General features: G+C 39.6%; 1 protein-coding gene across 1 annotated transcript in view; it reads left to right on the top strand.

Annotated features, from left to right (window-relative positions):
• NPSR1 (neuropeptide S receptor 1) overlaps positions 1 to 24,184 on the top strand; it is a 57,444-nt gene that overhangs the window by 24,014 nt on the left and 9,246 nt on the right. The window contains exon 3 of the mRNA XM_009081409.1: positions 21,040 to 21,241. Coding sequence (XP_009079657.1) covers positions 21,040 to 21,241 — 202 coding nt within the window. The remainder of the gene's footprint in view (positions 1 to 21,039; positions 21,242 to 24,184) is intronic.

Raw genomic sequence — 24,184 nt, forward strand, 5'->3', positions numbered from 1 at the left:
GCAGAAACACAGCAAAAAAAAAGTAAGAGAAGATTAATTATTTCCTAAAACCAAAAAAACACAGACCTTCTACATTTTAAGATGGTGTTGTTCTATTGATGGATATTTCTATCCATTTTCATTTCCAGCTTGCATAGGCAGGGAGAAAACCAGGAACTGATGCCACATGTGGCAGGGATGGCAAGCCCTCTTAGAAAATGGCTTTGCCACACTACAGAGATAGGGATTGTATAAACGCTGGTTTTCTAATGTGTTATGGCATTGCTGGAATTATGCTGTATAACTACTAAGTCCAAAGAAAAAATTCAAGGTATATTAAATACTGTAATTTCACTGCTTGTTAGAAATCTGTCTCTCCAGTGATATTTGATAAGTCAGCTGAAATACAAGAAATGTCATTTGTTGATCAGTCTTTATTTTAACAGAACGCACAAATTATTTAAAAATCAAGTGGACATTCTCTCTTCTTTGAAGTCACATGAACTGCAAGGTCACATATGTTTGCTCATGGAAATTGGTAACAGATCCCCTCTAAAAGGGCTGAAAAGCAAAAGTAGCTTTTTCTATCATACTTAGTACGGAATTCAGTGCCACCACTTCTAAGGACAGCTTTGTACATAGCCCTGGAAAAGTAAAAGTCTTTCAGTGTTTTTTTCATGTCTCTAAAAGAAGGATACCATGACACCTCTTCCATGTTTCATCACAGAATCAATTTGAATTTGGATTCCTGGTTATCCCTGACAGAAGCACATGCAGGCACACAGCAAGCCTGATGCATTTTAAATATTGAGCTTGTTAGATGGCACAGTCCATTTGGAGTAATCATCACAGTACTGGCAGCACAGGAGCAGTGAAAACTGTACTACAGTCCTGGTCCACTCATGCAATGCATGAGTTTCCAATCATCTTCGCTGATGAGTTTTTACAGAGTTGTGATACACAAATATCAAATAAGTTTCTTTGAGTCGAAGAGTTATTAGTGGCAAATCTCAAAGCTCTAAGACAGAAGCTCTCCTGAAATTTGAATGCACAAAAGGCAGCACAGCAATAAAACTACCCACCTGAAACCTTTGCTTCTCAAAGATGTCTAATCTAATATTAATAAGTGTCAAACAGCATTTGCACAGCAACCTAGCTTCACCGAAGTGTCCATTCATAGCATTATGCTGTAAAATCTTATCTCAAACAATGAAGCTTCTTAAACAAACAAATCAGTAATGTGTCCTGTACCTTTGCAACCTGGCTGTAAGTGAAGACTGTTTCCAAGTCCCCCCACATGGGTATGTACTAGCACTTCCTGCTTGGCAAGTTCAATGGAACATCACAACAAGGTATTCATCAAGTACCTCCCAAATGCCCAGTTTGCCTTCCATGCAGTAAGTAAACTGAGTTTGTTCAAAATATGGCACCTTTTTCATCTCTCAAGTGTTTCTCAAAGGCACTTATTTTCTTTTCTACAGCAAACACCTGTTAAACCAGAAGTTTTTTGGTTGTGTTGGCATATAGCATCTTAGCTAACAGGGACCTGGTTGTAAGAGTGGATGAGACAGAGTTTCAGTGTTGGCCATCCTCTGAGGCCTTGGAGCAAATGGTTGTTTGATGAAAATTAGCATGAAAGTGTTTTGCACTGTGTCTTGGGAGGGAAAAGTGAGTGTATATTGCCTCAAGTATGGATTTTCTATCAGAAATGGCATTAAAAGCAACCTTAAGTGCATACCATCTCCAAAGGCATGTAGCATGGAACCACTTGTGTATCTAAAATTAAATTTCAGCTCATTGCCTATGACTTCTTCTGGTTATGGTGGAAGCATAAACTCCACCACTGAACATAATTTTTAAGTGCTCTTTCTGGGAGGAACACCCATGCTCCTATATAGACCAAAGTTATCCAAATATCAAATATCAGCATTTAGAGATGAGAGGGTAGAATGGGGAAGAGAGCAATGGAAAGGAGGAAATGAAGGCAGGACTCTTTATGAAAGGGGAAGTATATTCCACTAATTCACCAAAAGAGAAAATATTTTCCCTTTTAGGGGAAACCATATGCCAACAGAGAAATTGTTATTTGGGGTAAAGATCTTGATGCCAACTGAACAAATAAATCATATGTTGACAATTTCGTACTGGCTAGAACAGTGCTTGTTGTCTATGTTAATGTCTTAGATATTCCAGCATATCTTGCATCTTTTATAACTGCAATTTGCAGAATGACTTTTTAGGCTACAAAACCTGGATCCTGTAGACAGTATAAAACCATATCCTGTAGATAGTTTACAGCAGAAATAGGCAAGGTAAAAGAAAAGATGGAAAGAATTACTACAAAATTTACAGAAAACAAAATCTACAATGAGGAAAAGAATGCACTGAACACAGGGCAGCTGCCATGATCGAAAAAGTTCACACTTTGGACTAGCCATACTCCTTCAGCCTTTGAACTCTACAGCAAGTACTGTTTCTCTCCTCTTTCTGGGGAAAGATGCAGGTTAGCTGCAAAGGGTCTGATTTTGAGAGAAAGCACATCCTCAGATGTGGTCCAAATTCCTTAGGAAAAGGAGAAACCATATGTCTGAACATCACAGTAATGGATGTTGCTGAGCAAAGGATGATCTCAGAGGATAGGAAAAAGGTTGTTTAATGCAACCAGAAACTGAAGCACTATGCCAGTTCCTTAGTGAACATTGAGAACATCTTTAAAATGGCTCAATTATTATTCTACCGAGTGAAGTATACACAACATATGGACACAGAAAGTGCTCTTAAAACTCTCTGGTCTCGTTTTGGAGGCAGATTCACATTATCAGGTGAGACAGAGCACCTTCACAGGACTGGGCATGTCCAGAGCCTCCATGGTTTGGGAGGAGGACATTCATTAGTAACAGGGAAATGCTTCATCATGCTCTGACAAGGTTCCTTCAGTGGGAGATGAGAGATAATTCCAGAAATAATAGATGTGCCACCTGTAAACTATTGCACTTCCCAGCAAACCGATTCACATTATCAGGTGAGACAGAGCACCTTCACAGGACTGGGCATGTCCAGAGCCTCCATGGTTTGGGAGGAGGACATTCATTAGTAACAGGGAAATGCTTCATCATGCTCTGACAAGGTTCCTTCAGTGGGAGATGAGAGATAATTCCAGAAATAATAGATGTGCCACCTGTAAACTATTGCACTTCCCAGCAAACCACATTCAAACACCTATCTTCTTAAACTGGAGGGATAGTCAGAGTCAAATCAAATCAGTGACTGACAGGAGAGTGCAAGCTGCCCGCTGGAAAGCCACAACACTAACTCCAGCAGAGCACATCTCAATATATTACAATGCATTAGAAGTATTACGGCACTTCAGCTCGTGTAGTTTAGAAGTTATGAGCACAAAGGGCATTTGCCTTTCAATAATGTTTTTATGAGCTGCCTGAGTGGCTTGCAAGCAGTTCAATATCTACTGCTGCATACCATTACTGCTGTATTTTCTAGAAGACTGCTTGGGAAACACAAGAAAGAAAATTACTGTGATCAAAGTGAAATTACAATACACAATTGCATTTCTGTGAATGCTCTACCCAGCTAATACAAATAGACCTGAAAAAATTGATTTAACAAGATCCATCAGAAAAACAAAGCAATGCTTCCAAAATCATGCTCCTTAGAGGTATGCTTTTAAATAACTCTGTGCTTCACTTATACGATTTATATAAATTATAAGATTTATAATGTCAATGTAAATTTGAAAAGATTTTGAAAGAAAGTGGGTTTGAGGTTTTTTTGGACCTCTTTGTCTGCAGATAATATCACAAACAAAATATTATGCTCTTGCTCAAGACTAATTTGATCATCCTGAAATGTCACAGATGAATGGGCTACCCACTCTTGCAAGATAGTGTTATGAATTTTCAATTGTATTTCCAAATCCTTAAACACCCACTCATTAGTATACCAAATGCAATTTCAAAGCAGTTCTTTGGTAGGTTAGCATTGTTTTCAGCAAACAATATTTTCATAATGCTTTTTTTGTGCTTTGCAGAAAATCTTGAAAAGGCAGTGATTATAAATTCATAGGATTGTTGAATTTATGCAGCTCATTTTATTCCTTAATAATTTTAAAGGTCATTTCCAACCTAAATGATTCTATGATTCTAAGCAGCTTCTAAAAATACTCATGTCTCTTCTTGACCATTCATTGCTTCAGAAGTAGATGAAGATGCTTTGATCTTCATGAAGCTTTTCCCACAGTTACATTTTTGGCAGGAATTGTAAATCAATACAAAACTTCATATTAATTCATTATTTTGAAAGATATTGCAATTTCAGAAGTACTTTTCTAGAATGCTGACCGAGAGCATGTGGAAAAGGCACATGTAAATTGATTTTAGCTTTCAAATGAGAGTTGTTTACACTCTTACACTCATCAATCTCAGTGAATTACCTGCAGGGAAAATCCAAATATCTAGTTCATCGTCTCAAAGATACTCACATATTTTTGGTCAGGAAAAGAAGACAGGCATTTTATTTCCTTTATGATTTTAGCATGCTGTGGTTTCAGTTTTGGGCTGGAATTCCAGCCTGAACAGAGCTGCTGAATGGCTTAGCCATCAAACTGAAAATCACATGAAATCCAAGACTTTTGACACTGGTGGGAAAATTGACTCCATTTTAGCAAAACTGTAGATCTCAGAGGCTTTCTGCACTGTCATATTGGTCTCAGGTCTCTAAGCATCTCTAAGTCTGGCTGGTGAAACATTTGTCCCATTTAATGCATCTTTTCATAAATTACTTTCTTCAAGGAAACTCATTTTTTTGAACAAGGCAGAGTGCACACAGTGCAGCATGGGGAAACATGAAGGGCTAGAGGTGAACTCGGGGTTTTCTGTGGGGCACCAGAGCAAAAAGCAGATATTAGGATGGCTGATATTTTGGTAACCTTTCCTGTGGCCTGGTGGTAGCCCTGAATACGCTTTGTAGATACGCTTGGCAGTCAATAGACTGAACCATGTATTTTCTACATCGGCAGCAGTCAGCTTTTGCTGTGCCAATTTATACCAGTTTATAGGAAGCCTTAATTCTTGTTTTGACAGCTACAGAATTGTTCTGTGGTCCTGAAGGACTGATTATGGTTTTCCAACTTTCAGTCTGTTTCAGACATTCAAATCCTAATGACAGTTGTGCTGTGTTTGTTTTTGTTTTTAATAAAAGGTGCTTGGCAAGACAAGTTGTATAATCCTTTGGGTCCAACATTTCAGCATTAAGGAGGGAAATGGATTTCTTTCTGAATTGTCTGGAAAACATGTTGCCTTTAAATTATATGGATTCCTGTTTGATTCCCTGCTGAATGTACAGGCAGGATTCTTTTCTGACATAGGGGACATTTATTTTACAGTTAGTCTACGTAAGAGTTTTACTTCTATTGTTAAAGGAAGGTAGGGGTGTGGAGTTTTCTATCTGGCTTCTTCATATGCTGGCAGAGAATTCTGAGAAACAGGATTGCACAAGCACAGTGCTGCCAACAGCATGGCCATAATGACTATGCTTTACTTGCAATCATCATTTAAGATCTCTTTAGCTCCCGTTAAAAGACATGACTAAACTTTTGACATTAGATGTACAAATACATCATTAACACCTTTTAGTCTATCATCTGTGCTGCAGCATTCCTAATTGCTAATTCAAATCAAATGGAAATTATGCTGGAAATAGCCTTTACATGCATTAAGAAGTACTGAAACATGAAGCCACATTAAGAAGGCAGGGGATGTTCTATTCCCTTCTTACATGAAAGTAGTGATATTTATTTATTGTTCAGAGTTAGATTGTCTTTGTGTCAACAACAATAACATGCATTTACTGCTGCCCAGCTTTGCAAAAGGCTGTAGGGCAACACATCCAGCATTTTCATGTGATATTTCATCTCCTGTCAATCTGTCTGACTCACATTCATGTGTTTTACTGGTTTTCTGTGCAGAGTTACTTCCTTTCACTCCAATTCCTAGCTGATCATGAAATGTTTACAAATATTTAATAGGACTTATGGAATTTGGGTCAAAGATATCACATATAGTACCATAGAGACTTAGTTGTTCTAATAATACCAAATGCTTAGAAGTCCATTTTGGCCAAGTTCAGCTCAATTATAGGACTGAGATCCAGACCACATGTAATGAATTTTCAGTCCATTCTGGCATTGCAGTATATTTTATAGAAAACAGTTCAGTATACATTTGCATGTGCTGCCTTTTCCACATGATGATTTTACAAGGGAATTCACCAACAAATCTTACCAGTATGCTTTTGTCCATGCTATCAGCACACAACAGGGGATACAAAGTGGGTACAAAAATGGGAATGAACATTTTTCTACTGTTCTGCAATCACAAGTTCAACAAAAATTGAGCTACAGCATGCAATGCCACTGCTTGAACATTTTGGGAATCTGACTTACACTTTGCTGTGAGGGAGAAAAGAAAGAAGGCTTTATCCTTACTTCTTAGACTAAAGTATCTGCATCAACAATATCTGAGCCTGCCGAGACAAGATTGTAAGAACTGTGGGTGTTTGGTGACTATAATGACCAGAGTGCCTGAACTCCACCAACAGAAAATACTCTTTAGATAGTCCACATCTTTTAGATGAGAATTGCAGTTGCTGTTGTGACCGAGATATGAATATGCAGTCCTTTAAATACTTGAGGTAAAGAGTTGCTAAAGGGATCAGTGCATTCAGAAGAAATAGAAGTACAAATCTGTACAAGATATTGGTGAAGGAAAGAATTAAAATGAACTTGCCTGGTACTTAGTATCTTAGAAGGTATTTTTTCTTCTGGAAAATGCTACAAGTACAGGCACCACTTGAAATAAATAAAGAAGCAATCAATGAAATTGTGATTTCTATGTTTTTTGAGGAGGCATATCTTTGTTTTCTTGTGTTTAAGTAAGACAAACTGATCCACAGGAGTGTATCTTCTGCATTTACACTAACTGTGGCAAGCCTTTCCTATGCAGGACATTTCCCTCCCACTGCTTTCATTCCTTCTACCTGTTCGGCCTTGACCAAATGAGAGAAGGGGAGTTAAATTAGTGTGTTGCATTTGAAACATACTTTCTTAACAGGTACATAATAGTGGTGAAAGACTTGTTTTACTTTGACTCACATATTCAGGCACACATAAGCCACGTCTTCATATACCTGGAGAATTTTGATTCCTATTTTAAAACCTACACGAACAGGACTCAATAAAACAGGAACCTTCCCTATGGTTTTTGCAGTTTTGTTGCTACCTGTTGCATAAACAGCTGCTGAAACACTTTGCCCACTCTTCAAACCCCAGTGTGAAGCTATATTCAGCTGATTTTATATGGTGTGTTATAAGAAATATTCTCATTTTACACAGAATGTCCCACTGAGCAACTGCATACAACAAAATAATGTTTGTACTAGTAGACCATGGTCTCATCTATGTACAAATAACACAACATGGAATGTGGAAACTTTGTTCTAACATTCTGAATAATCATCAACTTTATCTGCCCCCCCACATCTCCCCTAAGAGGAACTGCCAATCCCAAACCACATTATTGCAGAGGTCTGAAGAAGGAGGCGTTTGAATGGAAATCACTCACCTTTACTTTCCTGATATCACTTGCCTTTACTTGCCTGACTCATTCATACTATATCCTGGTTTTAAAAGAAAACAATTCTCCAATCCCTTTGTGAGGGAATCATTTTTTTCTGAATGATGAGACCACTGCTGATGTAGTGACCAAGCTCTCCTCCTTGCCCATCCCCCATTGAATTTGATATGCTGCTGATGTTCCAGTCATTCTGCCCTTTTCGGTGAGTGCCGTACTCTCTCCTGCAGGACTGCTGGTTCAATCCAACCCCCTCAACTGTATCCTCACAGCAATGTTGGGGTAGGAAGGAATGGTAGGAAGAGATATATTAATAAAAACAAATTAAACAAAACCTTAGTCCCCATCACAATGTCAGGGCAAGTTGAATTTTAATTCCTAGGGACCTGCCTTCCAGCTCTCTTGTAAGTGTTGCTTCTTAAGAGGCTGACATTTTGCAGTATATGCCTTTCTCAGCCCTTCATTTTTCAACCTGGATGAGCTATGGAGTGAGGCTGGAACATCACTGCATCCACCCTTTACAATATCTAGCCTGGTGGGGCCTGCCTCACCTCATGAGGCGAGGGATGTCAGAGCAGAAATATAATAAAGAAAATGCAATAAAGAAGTAAGATGCTCACACAGTGCAACAAAATTTCCTGGCACTCCCTATAAGCCAGAAAGAGAAAGAAAACACCACTTCTGCCACTGAAAAAAGTTCACATAGCTTTCACAGGTGAATTGTACAGGTTTCCTCTTGACAATTTTCAAGTGTGTTTTACTTCATCCATTATATTTTGTGCTCTGCTCCAGACTGCCAGGCCTGAAGGAGAAAATGCACAAGAGCAGCATAGTAGACATTGCTGGTACCTGTGGCAAACCTGCTGCCTCACATGTGCTCCAATGCAAGCACCACAACAGAACAAAGTGCTTGTGGGCATCCTTGCTGATTCCCCTCAACAGCTTAGTGCACCCCAAATTTTGACTCACTTTTTCCGCTCCTTTGTCAGAGATTGTCTGACAGAGAGCTGGGATCCTTGCACCATGTAAGCACAATCATATCTGATTCACATCAACACTTCTAAAACAGTCATATTCAGAGTCAGCAGGTTTATGGCAGCCCCTGGGTGTACCAACCGTCCCCCACATTGGCCCCATCTCCAACAAGGTGCCCAGATGTTCTGCAGTGATGGACTAAAGGGCTACAAACTGCCACAAACTCAGACAAAAGCATCTGGAGGGATTGTGAAGAGTACAAGCAAATTATCAAGGGGTGAAAGTATGAGAGCAACTCTTGTACCTAGGCCCTTAGCACTGCTCCACCTGGAGCCCCTCGCTGCACCACAGGCTGTGTGGATAAGAAATGCCCCAGGCTTCTGGGGCTCAGCGTTTTAAAAGCTAAAATGCGATACTTTGTAAAGACATCTTCTAGGAATCTTGCAAGTATCTAGTCCTACAGTTGCCCATAATCTATTTCACCATCAGTTGCTGAATGACAGCAGTGGACTGGGTATATTTTGTAGCTAATGTGGCCACAAAATTATTTCTAGTGCAGAGAATACTTGCAAAGCCACATGAGTCGCTTTCAGTGGAAAGCACAGACTAAGGGAAGAGTGAGAGTTAGAACATAAGGAAATGAGCTGCAGCGGTGCAAGTGTAAGACAGCTTCTCCTGCTCTCTCTGCCCTATGCCTGTCCTCAAGCCAACCTGCCACTTCAGGACCTGTAAGAATGCTTAATTTAAATTACTTGCACTCTGAGATCTGAAAAAACCCCATCTAACTTGCTAGGCAAGTTCACAGCATTCCTAAGAATGCTTAATTTAAATTTCTTGCACTCTGAGATCTGAAAAAAACCCACCTAACTTGCTAGGCAAGTTCACAGCATTGACTCTTACTAGCTGACCGCACATCAAGTGTGATACAAACTAGCATGGCCAGGCCAGCAACAACTGCTTCATTAGTTCAAAAATCATGGACAGGACTTAGCTGACCACACATCAAGAGTGATACAAACTAGCATGACCAGACCAGCAACAACTGCCTCATTAGTTCAAAAATCATGGACAGGACCTTATGGTTGTCATAGGGCAGTGATGTCTCTTTTGTTTTTAAGGTCTAGCACTCCATTGCAGGAAGGTGTTACCAAACCATTTCTTCTGATGTTGCCAGAGGATGTGTTCTTTGGGGAGTGGTAGGTGACAGGAATGTGCATTGTGAGGTCCCAAAAAATTGAGCCATGTGAAATACTCAGCCTTGATGAGGAGTTTGCATCCCCTGTCTTGCCTTACAAAATGTTGTAGCTCCTTGTGCGACTTGGTGCCATCGACAAAGCAGAATAAAACATCCCTCATTAAAATGGAATCACTCTGTGACATGAAAAGAAGAAGGAAATTTCAGTAAGAGACAAAGCTTCACCAAGAAGTCATGGATCACCTCATCCAACTTAATAGAACTGTTCTCATCAGGGGAAAATGATGAAACTGCAGCTGAGATGACATGTGGAGCTTTATAACCCACCACAGCTTACCAGCAATCTATTCTCCACTTCTGACAGAAGAGGCTTTCAGCATCTTTAGGGTAAGTGTCTTAAGGGAAGAGTGGTGTCAGTATTGATAATCAAATGACAGAGATATTTTCTTGCAGACTCTCTAGCTCAGATTTTTGTCTTAACCTCCTTAGTTGTAATGAAAGAAATATCCTAAAGTCTGCATAGGGTACATCCCTTTGGCAATGCCATCAAGTCAATGAATTTCTATGAACATATTAACTGAGACAGTTGTAACCTGTCTCTATTCCCATGCCAGATTGCTAATTACCTCCATTTGCTTTCTATAATGGGTTCTATCTCTGTGGAGGGCTTTTTGCCACAACAATTTGTTTCACTCACAGCAACAGCAAGCCCACATTCAGATTTGTCCCTCCAAGGGCAGTGTTTTCTTTTTTACATTTCTGAGCTCATCAGTCATATGAAGCAGCACCCATCACCCAAGCTACTGCAATCACATCCTGAACCAGATGATGTTCCTGGGCTCAAATGCATGGGGGCAATGCCTGCACTCAGTATGTCCATAAAAAATCCAAAGCCAGTTTGCCAAGCATGATGGAAATTTGGGTTATGTTGGTCAGTAGTGCACAGGATTTTCACGGGTTTCGTCAGTACCTGACGTATTTCCCAGCAATAGATGCACTATAGTAGCACTATGTTCAGCATGCTTCAGTCTCCTTCGGGAAAAACACAGTGCTTCTCCTTCTCAGACATTTTCTTGGTGTTTTTTGCTGCATTTTGAAATGCTGACAGGTTTGTAAGTGCAGGCACTAGTTCTGTCTTTGAGGACTGGCCTTGGTCATGGTGGAGACAGGAAGGAGGCAGCTGAAGGGTTGCAGACCTGCCCAGTCCATGTGGCTCCAAGTTGTGCAAACCCCAAGAGGCCTTTTTTTCCTCCCTACCTTCCTCTACTTTTCTTTATTATTGAAGTCTCATGGAACTTTTCTTTTTAGTTAGTTTATAGAAACTTCACCTCCATTCAAGGGCAAACCTCATCACACAAGTGCCATGTCTTCTCTTCAACAAGGAACAATTTCATCTGTATGTTTCTGTGAATATACACTTGGCTTACGTTAAAAGTCACAAATTATCACTTGCTGGTATCATTTTTTTCTATCAAAAGATGATATCTTTCATTAATTTTTCTGAGTAATTAAATGAACCTATAACCACACAGTTGCCTAGCAATGCTGACACAGAACCACAGTACACACATCACTTCTTGATGAAAAAAACCAACAGAAGAGTATTAAAAAGCAGTGGCAATGACAAGCTTGCATACAGTTACAAGTGATGGTGGATTAACACTGTTTTCAGGAATGACCTTGGTGCTGTCTCACCCAGGAACATTCATCAGTGAAAGAATACAAGTATCTAATACGCGAGCCACCAGCTTAGTAAGGAGCAGTGAGGATACCAGCAGTAATGAGGACACCAAGGTTTAGAGCAATATATTGACTATGTTTGTTTCCTGTACCTGACATTCACCACTTAGGATGTCAATGATGTAATCCAGTGATATGCATCAATGTGTAAGCTTGCCAAATGCAGCCAAGGAATGTGATCTCCTGAAATTTCATTGCTGAAACCATCTGAATTACACACACTTACCTCTATTACAGCGATTCAAATTACATGGTGAATGTGGATTTCAAGACACTGTGATCATGGATGTAATTGCATCTGAGTTGGTACAAGGGTGAGGAGGATTCATCTACCTCTGTCAAAAGCTCTGCTGGAAATTCATGATCTCTATATCAGATTTATAGTGCTGGCACATTGAGGCTTTGTGTAAAAGGGGGCTTGCAGGCTAAAGCAATGTCACAAAGGTGTGAAAAATATGAAGTCGAATTATTATCATTATTATTATTATGTGATGAGCAGTAGGATAGCAGAATAATGAGCAGCACATTCAGTGTCTAAGTCACTAATATTGGTTTGCACCAGGTACCTGTGGCACTGGAGGGAGGACACAGCAAGAAATGTTCAGGTGGGACATTCAGGGCAAGAAGTGCTGCTGATTGTATGATGTATGCTGAGCACAGGGGAAAACATTTAGTTGACTAGAGAGTGAACAACACATGCATAACAGAACAAGATGCACCGAAGTGACATATCAGAGTGTATACAGCAATTCTTTTCACAGTTTGTAGTTTTGCTGCATTTTTCCTGCATGCTGTCTGATCACCTGCAGAAGGCGTATTATTTACTTGGTAGCCTTATATAAGCAACCTGTGCTTGCAGGACATATCCACTAAAGGTGTATGAAAACTGAGACAGTTTGGTGCTTTGCAGACGTGGGATAAGAAACACTTTGGAGCAGGCAGCAGAAGAGCGAAGGAGTGAGAAAAATTAGTTTGGTACTTCTAGGACTGAAAAGAAAAGAGAGATTTCTAAAATATGATGAGAGCATGAGGATGTTGTGTGAGAGAGTACTTCTATAATTAAAGAGCATTGAGAAATCTGGCTGAATTTGGCAAACATGCACAGCTGGCTGCATTGGCTTTGGCATGCACATGTGTTGTGCTTGGGGGCACATGTACATAGGGACTACCTGAGCCTTTCACATCAATTTTGAAACTAAGCACAAAGAGCTCTTAAAATGTACTGCTGTGGGTACAAGCTGAGGTTGCCAGCACAAAGAAGATGAGGTTTAAACCTCGTTTAAAAGTCACCTAAAAAACCTCACTCAGAGGCTCTCAAGGAAAAGACAGTTTTGAGTTGTCTTTAAAGCTCCTGAAGTGCTTAAGGCTATAGATATATTTGTAGGTAATTCCATGCAGTGAGAAGACATCTGTAGCATGAAAGAGATGGAGCTGATATCCACACAGTGAATTTGTGGGGAGTCAGCTCATTGTCCCTCAGCCTGAGCACTAGCTGGCAGCAACATGGTGTGCAATGCATGAAGGACACTCCCAGAGACTTCCTTCGCATCAAGCATCAACTGAAGTGAAGGTTCATTTCCCTGTGGGTATTTTTATCACGTGTGCCAGTGGAGTGGGGGCCATCCACAGATTAAAATCCATGCTCCTGATGCAAACTAAAAAATTGTCATGGACATACACTGGAAGCATGCTTCTAGGACTGCCCAAATTGTTTACATGAAGAAAACCACCAGGACACTATCCCATCTCCTGCAACAGCTGTAGTATGCACCTGCAAAGCACTCTCCTCATGCATTGGAAAGGGATAGGAAAATGGCAGTGAGTAAAGGGAAATGAGGACATAACTGAGGTACTATCCATTCTCCCTCCCTTTCCTCTTGAGAACACTGAGATTGGTACAAGCAAGAGTAGTCCCCAGGCCCTCCCCCTTCGGAGGAAAGCTGAACCCCATTTTGTACCTGCCTGGAAGATACTCAGACCATCAAAAGCCAGAGGATAGCCTGAGGTGAAGCTCTATTGATGTGTATTAGTATGAACCAATGAATATTTCATTGCTGGAGAGAGAGAGAGAATATGAATCAATAATTCAGGAGCAAGGAAAGGGGAAGGGATGGTTTGCAACCACTGCTGGAGGATGTGTTTCACTTTTTGAAACACTTAAACTATGTGGGTTTTTAAAAAAAAACACCTTTATATACACCTACAGCCTTTTCAGTAAAGTCTCAATGCCACTATAATCAACAAAGGAGCAACCATTCCTTGCCCCATCACCCTAATCAATGGGCAGCATTTAACATAAGGTTTCAAACCACAAACTTCCTTCTGGAGGTCATCTCTGATCTAGCTTCTCTCTGGAGGCAAGGGAAGAGAGAAGAGAGAGCAAACAGAGATGGGAAACACTGTGAGAAGAAAGAGTAAGCCAGTATTAATTGAACAATAAAGTCATAAAGAGGGAGGCAATGTAGTTAAACTAATTTAATTTCAAGAGTAAGCCAGTATTAACTGAACAATAAAGTCATAAAGAGGAAGGCAATGTAGTTAAACTAATTTAATTTTGAAGTGAGCCTTGAAGAAAAAGTGAAGATAAAGAAAAGAAGAAAATGAGGAGATAAAGTATTACTGATGCAGAAAAATTAATTCTGGTTTTCAAGTGAAGCAAAACAGGTTGCTTTTGCTGAAGCATTAAGCCGAGATCTCAGTTTCCAGCGAGAAGTATCTGGAATTTCTGGAATTTCAAAGGGCTTAGAAGAAACTTGTTTTGATAAACCCATGCCTGTTTCCTTGGAAATACTGGCTCAAACTGTTTACTTCTCAATTTATTTTTTTTTAATTGTTGAAATATCTGATTTCCAAAGACATAAATCTGAATTTTTTTCAAATTGTTGAAATATCTGATTTCCAAAGACATAAATCTGAAATCAAAATCTTCTGATATAGAGGTTAGAATACCTCTTTCACAAGAAATTTTAGAGATGGTTTTCAAATGTGTAACATGGTCGTATCAAAGTTAAACACTTTACCTCACCACTCTAATTTTTTCTAAATACGGATTGAAGCTATTTCTTCATTTTGTTTAGTTTTGTCCTGATGAATTGCACAAAATATTTTCCTAACCTGCTCTCTCCCCTTGCCTGTGCAAGAAGAGCAACATGCCATATTACTTGAAGTGGCAGGACATTGGATTGATGCACATTTTCTTCCATGGGCTGAACTTAAACATTTATCCTGTCCTACAGTGAGAGAACTTAGTTTTAAAGACAAAACTTAATATCAGCCATATGTACAAAAGGAGTACCAGTTTTTGCAATTCTTTTGTAAAATGTGCATCTCTGTGAGTACTCCTTTGTTCAATAAGAAGCAAAACAAAGGCTGGAATATCTCCTGAGATTTCTCACAAAAAAAAAAAAAAAAAAAAGAAAAAAGAAAAAAAAGAAAAGAAAAAGATAGCCTAAGGTGTATTTAATTTGGCCAACTTAATAGTACTGGCATAAGTAGGTTAGCTTTAAGCTGACAAGGCATGGGTAGTCATTAATTAATTAAGTTTGCAAATTAAATCCTGACAAGATTTCTGCTAACTTTAGCAGCATTTGGTTATCACTCCAGGTGCTTCTGCAGGAGGTTTTCTTTCTTGAAATAACAGACAAAGAAAAAAGGACATTAAGTAGTTCAATATTTGACACAGTTGGGATCGAGCTGATGCACTTAGACACTAACCTACGGTTTCTTTGGTACTATATTTTATCTACACCTCATGGAGAACCTGAAGACCTTTCGTAGACAGTAGTGAGCCAGGCACACTGCTGGATCAAGCCCACCAGGCAGTCCCTTCCACATCTCTCACAGACAAGTCTAAAACATTTAGGTGAATGTAGGATTAACAGGGGGAATTTTTTTATGCCCCTCTACCCACAAAAAAAGCAATTTCTCATTTGAAAAGAAATGGATGTTAGTGAAATTTAGTCATCTTTAGTATAGATGCGGGTATAGACCAGGACCTGCATCCAGCCTAAGGCTGGCATGGCCATCTCAGCTGGTCACCTCACATCCCTTTACAAGAAATGGAGAGGAGAAGGCACTTTCAGGACACAGCCTATCCAACACTTTTGCAGTGCCAGCCAGACTGAACTGCAGCCCAGAGGGCAGAGGCAAGCTGTGCTCATGAGAAACCCCCTGTGGGCTCCCATGCTTAGGGGAATCTTGCTGTCTGTCTGAATGGATTGATGGTAAATTAGGAGAATAAGAGAATAAATGCACAAAATGAGGAGTGTTTTCTAAGGCTTTCCCAGCTCCTCTAGCATCCTGGGCTGACTGGTCACGGCTTGGCTGCCTTCAGGACTGGGGAAGCAGATACATCCTAAGGGTCATACTTGACTAAGTGTCTCACCTGCAGTCATTTATTTGCTTCTTTTAATGCTTCTTCAGTTAATTTTCTTTGCAGATTCATTCACGGGACTCATAAATATAATGACTGACATAATTTGGCGCTACACTGGAGATTTTATGGCTCCTGATATTGTTTGCAGAGTCGTTCGCTACTTCCAGGTATAGAAACTTCATACCCTCCTGTATCCCCAAGATGGTGTGGCTTTGTGCCCTTACAGCAGTAAATCCCAATGAAAATGCTGTACAGAATTTTTTCTAGCAGCAAAAGTGCTAAATGCTGAAAGTGTTCATTTAAACCTGAAACACTTAATTCAAACTTATTGAATCTTTTACATTTTGTGGACAAGATAAAGGAAAAATATCCGGGTGAATATACAAGGGTTTTTTTGTTTTTTGTTTTTTTCAGTAAACGTTTTCAAATATTCCTAGTTCAGAGTTCTCACGGACATTATTTTCTGTAATAAATATGTCTCAACTGCTGTCTTGTTAAATCTTCTGCCCCAGGTGGTCCTTCTATATGCCTCAACATACGTGCTCGTGTCACTAAGCATAGACCGCTATCATGCCATAGTTTACCCTATGAAGTTCTTGCAAGGAGGTAGGAGAATTTCTGTACCTTGCTATTGCTGTGGATATTATTGGAGTTTTTTTTAGTTTTCAAAATTCTTAACCTTGTTGTCATGAATTATTCATTCTTGCTGTAGCTACATTTGAACTGCATTACAGTTTTCTAAATGACAAAGGAGCTGTGGTTTCAAGATTTATTAAACTCCACTTAGCCTTCAGCAGTTTTTAAAAGTATTGTGTTAGCAAAGAATGAAATGACATTTTAAAAATTTGTGGTTTTCTTTATCTTCCAGCATTTTTAGAAGGTTATTTTGGGCAAAAGCTATCCCTTGTACAACTGTACTCACTCTGGGAGCTGCAACATCTATATCATCTATTTATTCACATTAAAATATAGCTTGAGTGGAGAGTGTGGTACTGAGAATTCATACAACAATTTGATGAGAACTTCAAGATCTGTGGCATAAAAGTCTGGATATCTATTGTTTCTTAGGATTTATAATCTATTTGTTTGGGGTTTTTTTCTTCTACAGCACTCAAATACATTCTGCCTTGCTAGCAATAATGTTTAAAGAAACGTATTCCTTTCCTACAGAGCCAAAGTGGGGCATTAAGTATGTTGCACTAAGTGAATAAACAGAAATAGCAGGTGGGAAAGAAGAAGAACAGTTACAAGAACCATGAGGTCTGAAGATGTGCTTTAATCAGATGCAAATATCATTCTTATTTTTGAGTAATGATGACTTTTGCCAGACGGCTCTATTCAGGGGATCAGATTAATGGTCCTTTCTGGCCTTAAAAACCTATGAATCAATCACAGCTGAGGCAGTGGTGTAGCTTTGGCAGATGTTAAGGTCTGAAAACTTCAAATACTTTTGTGAAATTTAGCCTCATATTCCCCAGCATGCAGATCAACTTTTTCAGAATGGGGAGACTGATATGAAGGTTTTCTCAGCAAGCTTTGGGAGGTGCAGTGTGCTCTGCAGCTCCTGATGGTGTTGCACAAGGCAGGGCAGGGGCCTCATAAACCTGCAGGCTGAGCAGGGTGAGCTGTTGAACAGACCCACTGCCATTTCTTCTTTATGCCTGGTACAGGGAAAGCAGCATTTGTTAAAATACCACCTGGGCATAGTAAAGAATTTGATGGTTGATCTTTGGAAAACACTTTGAAGTTGAAAAAGAACCCACACCAAATCACATCAAGTCTTCATAAAAACCATTTTTTCTTAACCCAGTCCCATTTCCTGTACCTATACCATAAAGGTTTTTGTTTGGCTGGGGTTTTTTAAGGCTAGAGAAAAGCAAACTGCCTGTTGGGGGTAGCAGAGTCATCAGCTGGGTGCAGCTCTGGGCAGGGGAAAAAGTTCTCGAGCAGAAATAACACTGACAAAGCCCACATGCCTCTGGCAAGACCTGTCTACACACTGATGGACAAGGAAAAACCATGTTTCAAGGGAAAAGGAAGGCAGCTGTAAATCCAAAAGAAGGATCTAGAGAGGTGTATTTATCATAGCTACTTTCTGGAATATACATTAAATAATCATCTTTTGCACCCAGCTATTGTTCTCAGAGGTGCCATGCGGGAGGTTTTTGAAATGCCCTCAGCTACTCTGCAGATAGAGAACAAAGAGATTTACAAAACTTTGTCATTGGTGATGACACAGAGAAACTTTATAAATGATTTTGTCTCAACCTGTGGCAAATTTCTTTACAAAATGAAACACTCATCCCCCCAAAATCCTTCAATTAAGAAACATAAGACTTGTTCCACCTTACTGATTTTAAAAATTATATTTCCATGTAGCCTTGACATAGCACCTTGAAAAAAAAAAAAACAAACACCAAACACACATTTTGCTTTGAAAATGTCAAACAATCTTTTCTTAAAAGAAAATGTGATTTAGTTACTAGCCTCAAGTCCTCTTAAAAAGAATTTGCAATGAGCTGAACTTTGCATGGTTCTTAAGAAAACAAACTTCAATGGCTGAATATTTTATACTTTGTGAATACATAAACGACCACAGAAAGTGCAGGATGTGAAAGAATTATGCTTTCTAATCCTAATGTTTTTACTGTGAGGCATCTAATTCTATAACCAAAAGGGTCATTAAGAAAAAAAATCGCAAAATAAAGATCAAAAACAAAAGAAACTGAGAAGCTATAGCAGAAGACATTTTATGAATGTTTCATCGTCTTTAAAAGGTGTATGCAAACAAGATACAAACTAAACAACAGATGACGAAAGAACTGTTTAAGTAAAAGACAAAGCCCAAATAGGTGTAAACTGTTCCTTGCATGGCTTTGGGCTGAAAACAACACTGAAGTCCATCAGACCAATAAGATTTAGCAACAGCTTGCTCTCACTGGTTTTAAAATCTAACCTGAAAGTTGCACTCACTTTATCAAAGGAATGCATAGCATTGACATTCATGGTGGCAGGAGGTAAAACACCTTTCAAGAGTTGCCTCCCCAACACACGTTGCTGGGAGCAGACAGATGTGCACAAAACCATTGTCATAGCTCACTGGTGGTGAAAGCAGAGCAAAGTCATACAGTCATATGAAAACATCCTTTAGGAAAGTCAGTGCCAGAGCCCACAGCTGAGAATCCCCCTCCAACCCTCGCTGTTGGTCTTGACCAGCACAGTATGAAAAACTTAAACAGTAAAGTTGTTTTTAAAGGGAAATACTGAGACTGGCTCAATAGAATATTGTATTTCAAAAGCTGTTATTTGATTCCATTTATATATAGTTCTAGTCGTGATTTTTTGGCACTTAGATCATATTAGAGCAATAAAAAACAACATTAAAAAACCCTGCTTGTAAGTCAGCCAATAAACATTAGTCTGATAAAACAAAGATCTACTTCCCTAGATGCTATCAGTGCCCTGTAAAGCCCTTTAGACTAGCAAGGCCATATTCCAAGGACACAAGGGACATTTAAAAACAAGAATAAATTAACATTGCAGGCAATGTTTTATAAAACACAAAGATATAATACACTCTTGCCCAAGCCAAATTACCCATTTTATACACTGCAAAAGTATATGGTATATTACCAAATTATGATCTTTTCCCCTTAGAAATACACAGCTGGGCCCCACTGAGGCTTGTATACATGTAGTTTTAAGTACTTAGCTCACATTTGAAATGTTCTTTCTGTCAGGAAATATTTCTCAAAATTTATTCTTAATATTCCTTTTGCTATGTTTATTCTGTTATGCTTTGGGAAACTTGACAGTTCTCCTTTGCCAGTGCAATATTTATAGACTTAATCTAACCCTCTCACTTACGCAGATGTCATCAGAGTTCCCTTAAGCCCTAGATTAGCAAGACCATATTTTGCTGAACGTGGGTAGCATTTAAAAATGAGCAGGATAACTGAGTATTTGCAACTGATGTTTTATAAAGCATAAAATTACTTTTTGAATGTTTCGCCCACACGCTTTTGTATTGCTCTTTGAGCTTCAAGGAGGAAAGACGTTCTTCTTGATATGCATAATTTAAAGTGATTTTCTATTTCACACACAACCTCAGGTATCTTTTAAGACAATAAAGTATTTGAACACTAAAGCTTCCCAGATCAAAAATCTGTCCCCATCTGTTCCTCTCAGAATCCGACTGAGGAGGAAAAACTCTCATTGAGAATCACTGATACTCCACATATCCGCCCCTTTTTCCCACACTTTTTGGCTAGAGCTACTTGGATTTTAGCCAGAAGATGCAGATTAGTGAAAATGAAAACCTTGGGACTTTTTGCACCAACCCATTGATTTTTACAAAATCCCATGGGTGCCATCAGGCATCATTTTGTTTCCCACTTCTTTTCCATTTGGCAGTGGATGAGACCAGAAGTCAAGGAGAAGCAGTAGCCCAAACCAGCCAGGTGTTTTGGGATCCTTCAGCTCCTGTTCTTCACCATGAGGTCCAGCAGCATCTCCTAGTCAATGTCTGCTGTAGCAGATAAAACAGGGCTAGCCACTTGAGCACCGTCATCTGCCCTGTCTCATGGTTAGCAGTCCTCTCCAGGCATGGCTGGGTTTGGTCCCCACCATGAGAACGGCAGGAGATGCCCAGGCTCTTCAGGACTACATTTCTTTGGGACAGTAAAGTTGCAGCTGGAGTTAAAGACAGCTAGTTATGCAGTCTTATTCTGATCCTGAACTGAGGCATTCTCTTTTTCCTGATAAGAAATGTTTTGCAATCTTTCTGACTTTGAGGTGCGCCAATATGGTGGCATAGAAGAACCATTTACGTTTCATGTTTCTGATTTGCTGACCCTGACCAGTGTCTTTCTCACAATGTTTCAGATTCAATGGGCACTAAGCATCCTTAAACAAGGATCCTTAAACACAAGCCCATAATGACTATTTATCATGAGAGAGAGATGAAATCCCCATTCGCCTTCTCAGTCTTTCCAGCATCAGCCAGCTGCAGCATAAAATTCCTTTTCTTCCCAGAATTTCCTCCTCCTCCCTGCCTTTCTGTCAGTACTGCTGCATGAGATCAGTTACACCAACAACCCCACTAACACTATCTGTTTGCCTCTGTTGCACAGAAAGACAGGCGAAAGTGCTTATTGGAGTGGCCTGGAGCCTTTCTTTCTTGTTTTCCATCCCAACTCTGATTATTTTTGGGAAACGGCATCTCTCCAATGGGGAAGTGCAGTGCTGGGCTCTCTGGCCTGATGACTCCTACTGGATACCCTACATGACAGTGGTGGCTTTCCTGGTGTATTTCATTCCTCTGATCATTATCAGGTAAGCCTGAACCACAGCCGCAAGTGTGTGGTGAAAGCTGTCAAGTGTGCAATCAGCTTAATGCTTTAATTTCTGCTCAGTCATACAATTTCCTTTCAATACCTGCTGTATAGCTGCTTTGGTTTTTATCACATAATGCATGGGTCGCTGTATTTGCCCTGGGTGTTCTTCATGTGGTATTATAGCCAGAAATATTTTCTCTGGAAAAAATAATTAATCCCTAAGTGTGTCCACTTATCTCCACAGCTTCAGGCTTTAAAGATATCTTTATGAATCCAGCATGAATATCTGTCTATTATTACAAAATATAATTTTAATGAAAGAACAGGAAACTACACTTAACACTAATTAAACTAAAATTAACTTGAAGTGCTCTCAAGCTTCATAGTACTAGACAAATGTTCCTTCCTTTACCAGGATCAGAAAGAAATCTCCAAGCATTTGAAGTTGCCAAACACTCCAAAATAATGAACAAATACAATACTTGCTGTTTTGTAGTGGGAAAACTTTGCTGCAAATATTTGAGACTGATTTGCCTGAAATCACAATCTGAAGCAGAAATCTACTTCTAGCTGAGGTCACCCAATATCCCAGACTGTGTTTAGTGATCAGTGAATTTTATTGCCTCCCTCTGGGTGCTGCCATTAGCTGTTGTTAAAAAAAAATATCTAGCTATGAGGAGCTACCAATACAAAGCAGCAGACAAAATCTGATGTGGAAGGGGAGAGAGGGTTCTTAACTGCTCCAAAAGGCTGTCAGTGGCAGTAACTTGTTCTCCAAGCCCTTATCTTTCCTTTCCTATTTTTGCCTCTCAGTGGCAAGGTTACAGTAGGATTTCTTGATGTCCATCTCCTCTTGTTAGAGGCAAAGCAGGCTTGCTAGGACTCCTTTTTATTCACACATAATTTGATGACAGGCTATTTGGACTGTGAGAGAGGAACTATATTTGCATGTCCCTTGGATATATCTCTTGCTCCATCTGCTTTTCCAACAAGTGATAAACCATGAGCTTCCATCAGCTTCCTGCTCATTATCACCCTGAGTGAGAGCGGGGTGGGGTGGCCGATCTTTTCTTGATGGTGACAGGACTGGTTATATAAACTAAATAATAAAGACCCTGTCATGGTTTTAGTTCCTTTCCAGCTGAGTTGTGCCTTGAAGTTTCTTACTGTTTAATCATGGAGATTAAGTTCTGCAGATTCTAACAGAAACAAGTTTATCTCCAATAGAATCAAAATCATGTGGTGTTTGAACTCATCTAGCAGACCTTTTGATACAGATTCAAAATGGACCAGTGTTGCTGCCTAGAGACAAGGAATTACTTTTATACTTTGCTCATAGCAAGTCAGTTTGCTAAACCTTCCATTTCTGTGCCAGAGTGCACAGATATAATAAAGAAAATCATGAAAAGTTCTTCTTAAAGAAAGGTCAAGATAGCAATAGAGAAAAACTACTCCCAAGTTGTCCAATAGCTCTTTCTTTCTAGATAGGATCATTTCTCTTTGTATGTTTTCCTGTCTCTTAAAGCTGGCCTAGTTTTAAATAAAGAAAAATGTATTCTTGGGAATATATAAATAAAAATGTGGGTAGATCTGCAGCCCAGCACCAGCAGCAAACCCAATAAACATACGCTAACAAAACAAAAGGCAATTTAACAGTGAAAAGAAATAGCACTAGAAAACTTTCAGGCTGGCTGTTGCTGTAAGAGGGATTCTTTCATGAGCTTTCCCAAGTAGCTAGCAACCACAAAATCCTAGCCAGCATCTGAAGTGGTTTAGGAGAAAGACCCACAGCCTGTCCAGTTACCAGTCATTCCATAGGTGTGTGAAACATCTCTTTCACACTCAAATATATAGATTTGCATGCTTTCTATTACAGATCAGCTACTCCTTTATACATGCCATATATACTTGTTTGGCAAGAAAAGACAAGCTACAGAGCAACAAATATTTCAGAGCTGTTGACATTATGCTCCCCTCCTCCCTGCCAAAGGAAGATATTCAAACCAGATCAGCTCTGTGACTTGCTTTACAGTAAATCCCCAGAAGCAAGAAGGTGATGAAGACACAAGGGGAAAGGGAAAGGCAGTGAAATTGGCACTTCATGAGATTGCCCTGACAGCTGAGACATGAATAAAGCATCCTAAAATTTTTGTGGCTTTAACCTTAAGCAACTTTCACACAAGAAGTTTATGGCAGGACAGGAACTTCAAACACTGGCCTTGCAGCCAGGGGCAGCACAGTGCCTGTCACCTGCCCAGACACGTTCCTAGTTTCAGTGCATATTAACACAAATGTTCCTGTATCCTTGCCAGCAGAAGTCACACTTTTGACAGGTCCTAAGTGGTGTCTGGCACTGGGAGGAAAGAAGGGGGGTGGTGCAGTGAAGAAGGCTTTTGTGTCCATTTATTTCTAGTTGTCACTGATACTGTTTTCTTCAGAACAGAGAAGATTATCTAAAACCACATAAAAAAAGAGGACTATCACCAGGGCAAGGTCAGCAGAGACATTATGAAAATAATGCCATGCAGTTTGGAAAGAACTGGCTATTTTTCAGAATGGTTTTTTTTTGAGTCTCAAACATACAAGTGACGGTGGCAAATTCCCAGCTGATGTATCTGTAGAACATCTGTCAACACAACCTCCAGGTGTGACATCTATTTACTGAAAAATTCTTGGCAGTCCAGGAGTTTAAAGCTAATCCACCTGATGTGGCTGCAGCACATAAATACTCTGGTAAGCAATTTGCGAACAGCAGTAATGGCTGTTAACATAACATCTGACTCAGTTTCTCTGCAAAAGTTTTGTTCTACCCTATACTTTCTGATGCACAGTAGGTTTAGTAACAAATGAGATGCTGATTCATAAGGGTGAGGAGATCATGTACATCATATTTATGTGCTACTCTGTCGAGCGATTAATTATAAAAATGAAAGGTGTTATT

This window comes from Acanthisitta chloris, unplaced genomic scaffold (genome assembly GCF_000695815.1).
Source record: "Acanthisitta chloris isolate BGI_N310 unplaced genomic scaffold, ASM69581v1 scaffold15450, whole genome shotgun sequence".
In the NCBI taxonomy this organism is placed as follows: domain Eukaryota; kingdom Metazoa; phylum Chordata; class Aves; order Passeriformes; family Acanthisittidae; genus Acanthisitta; species Acanthisitta chloris.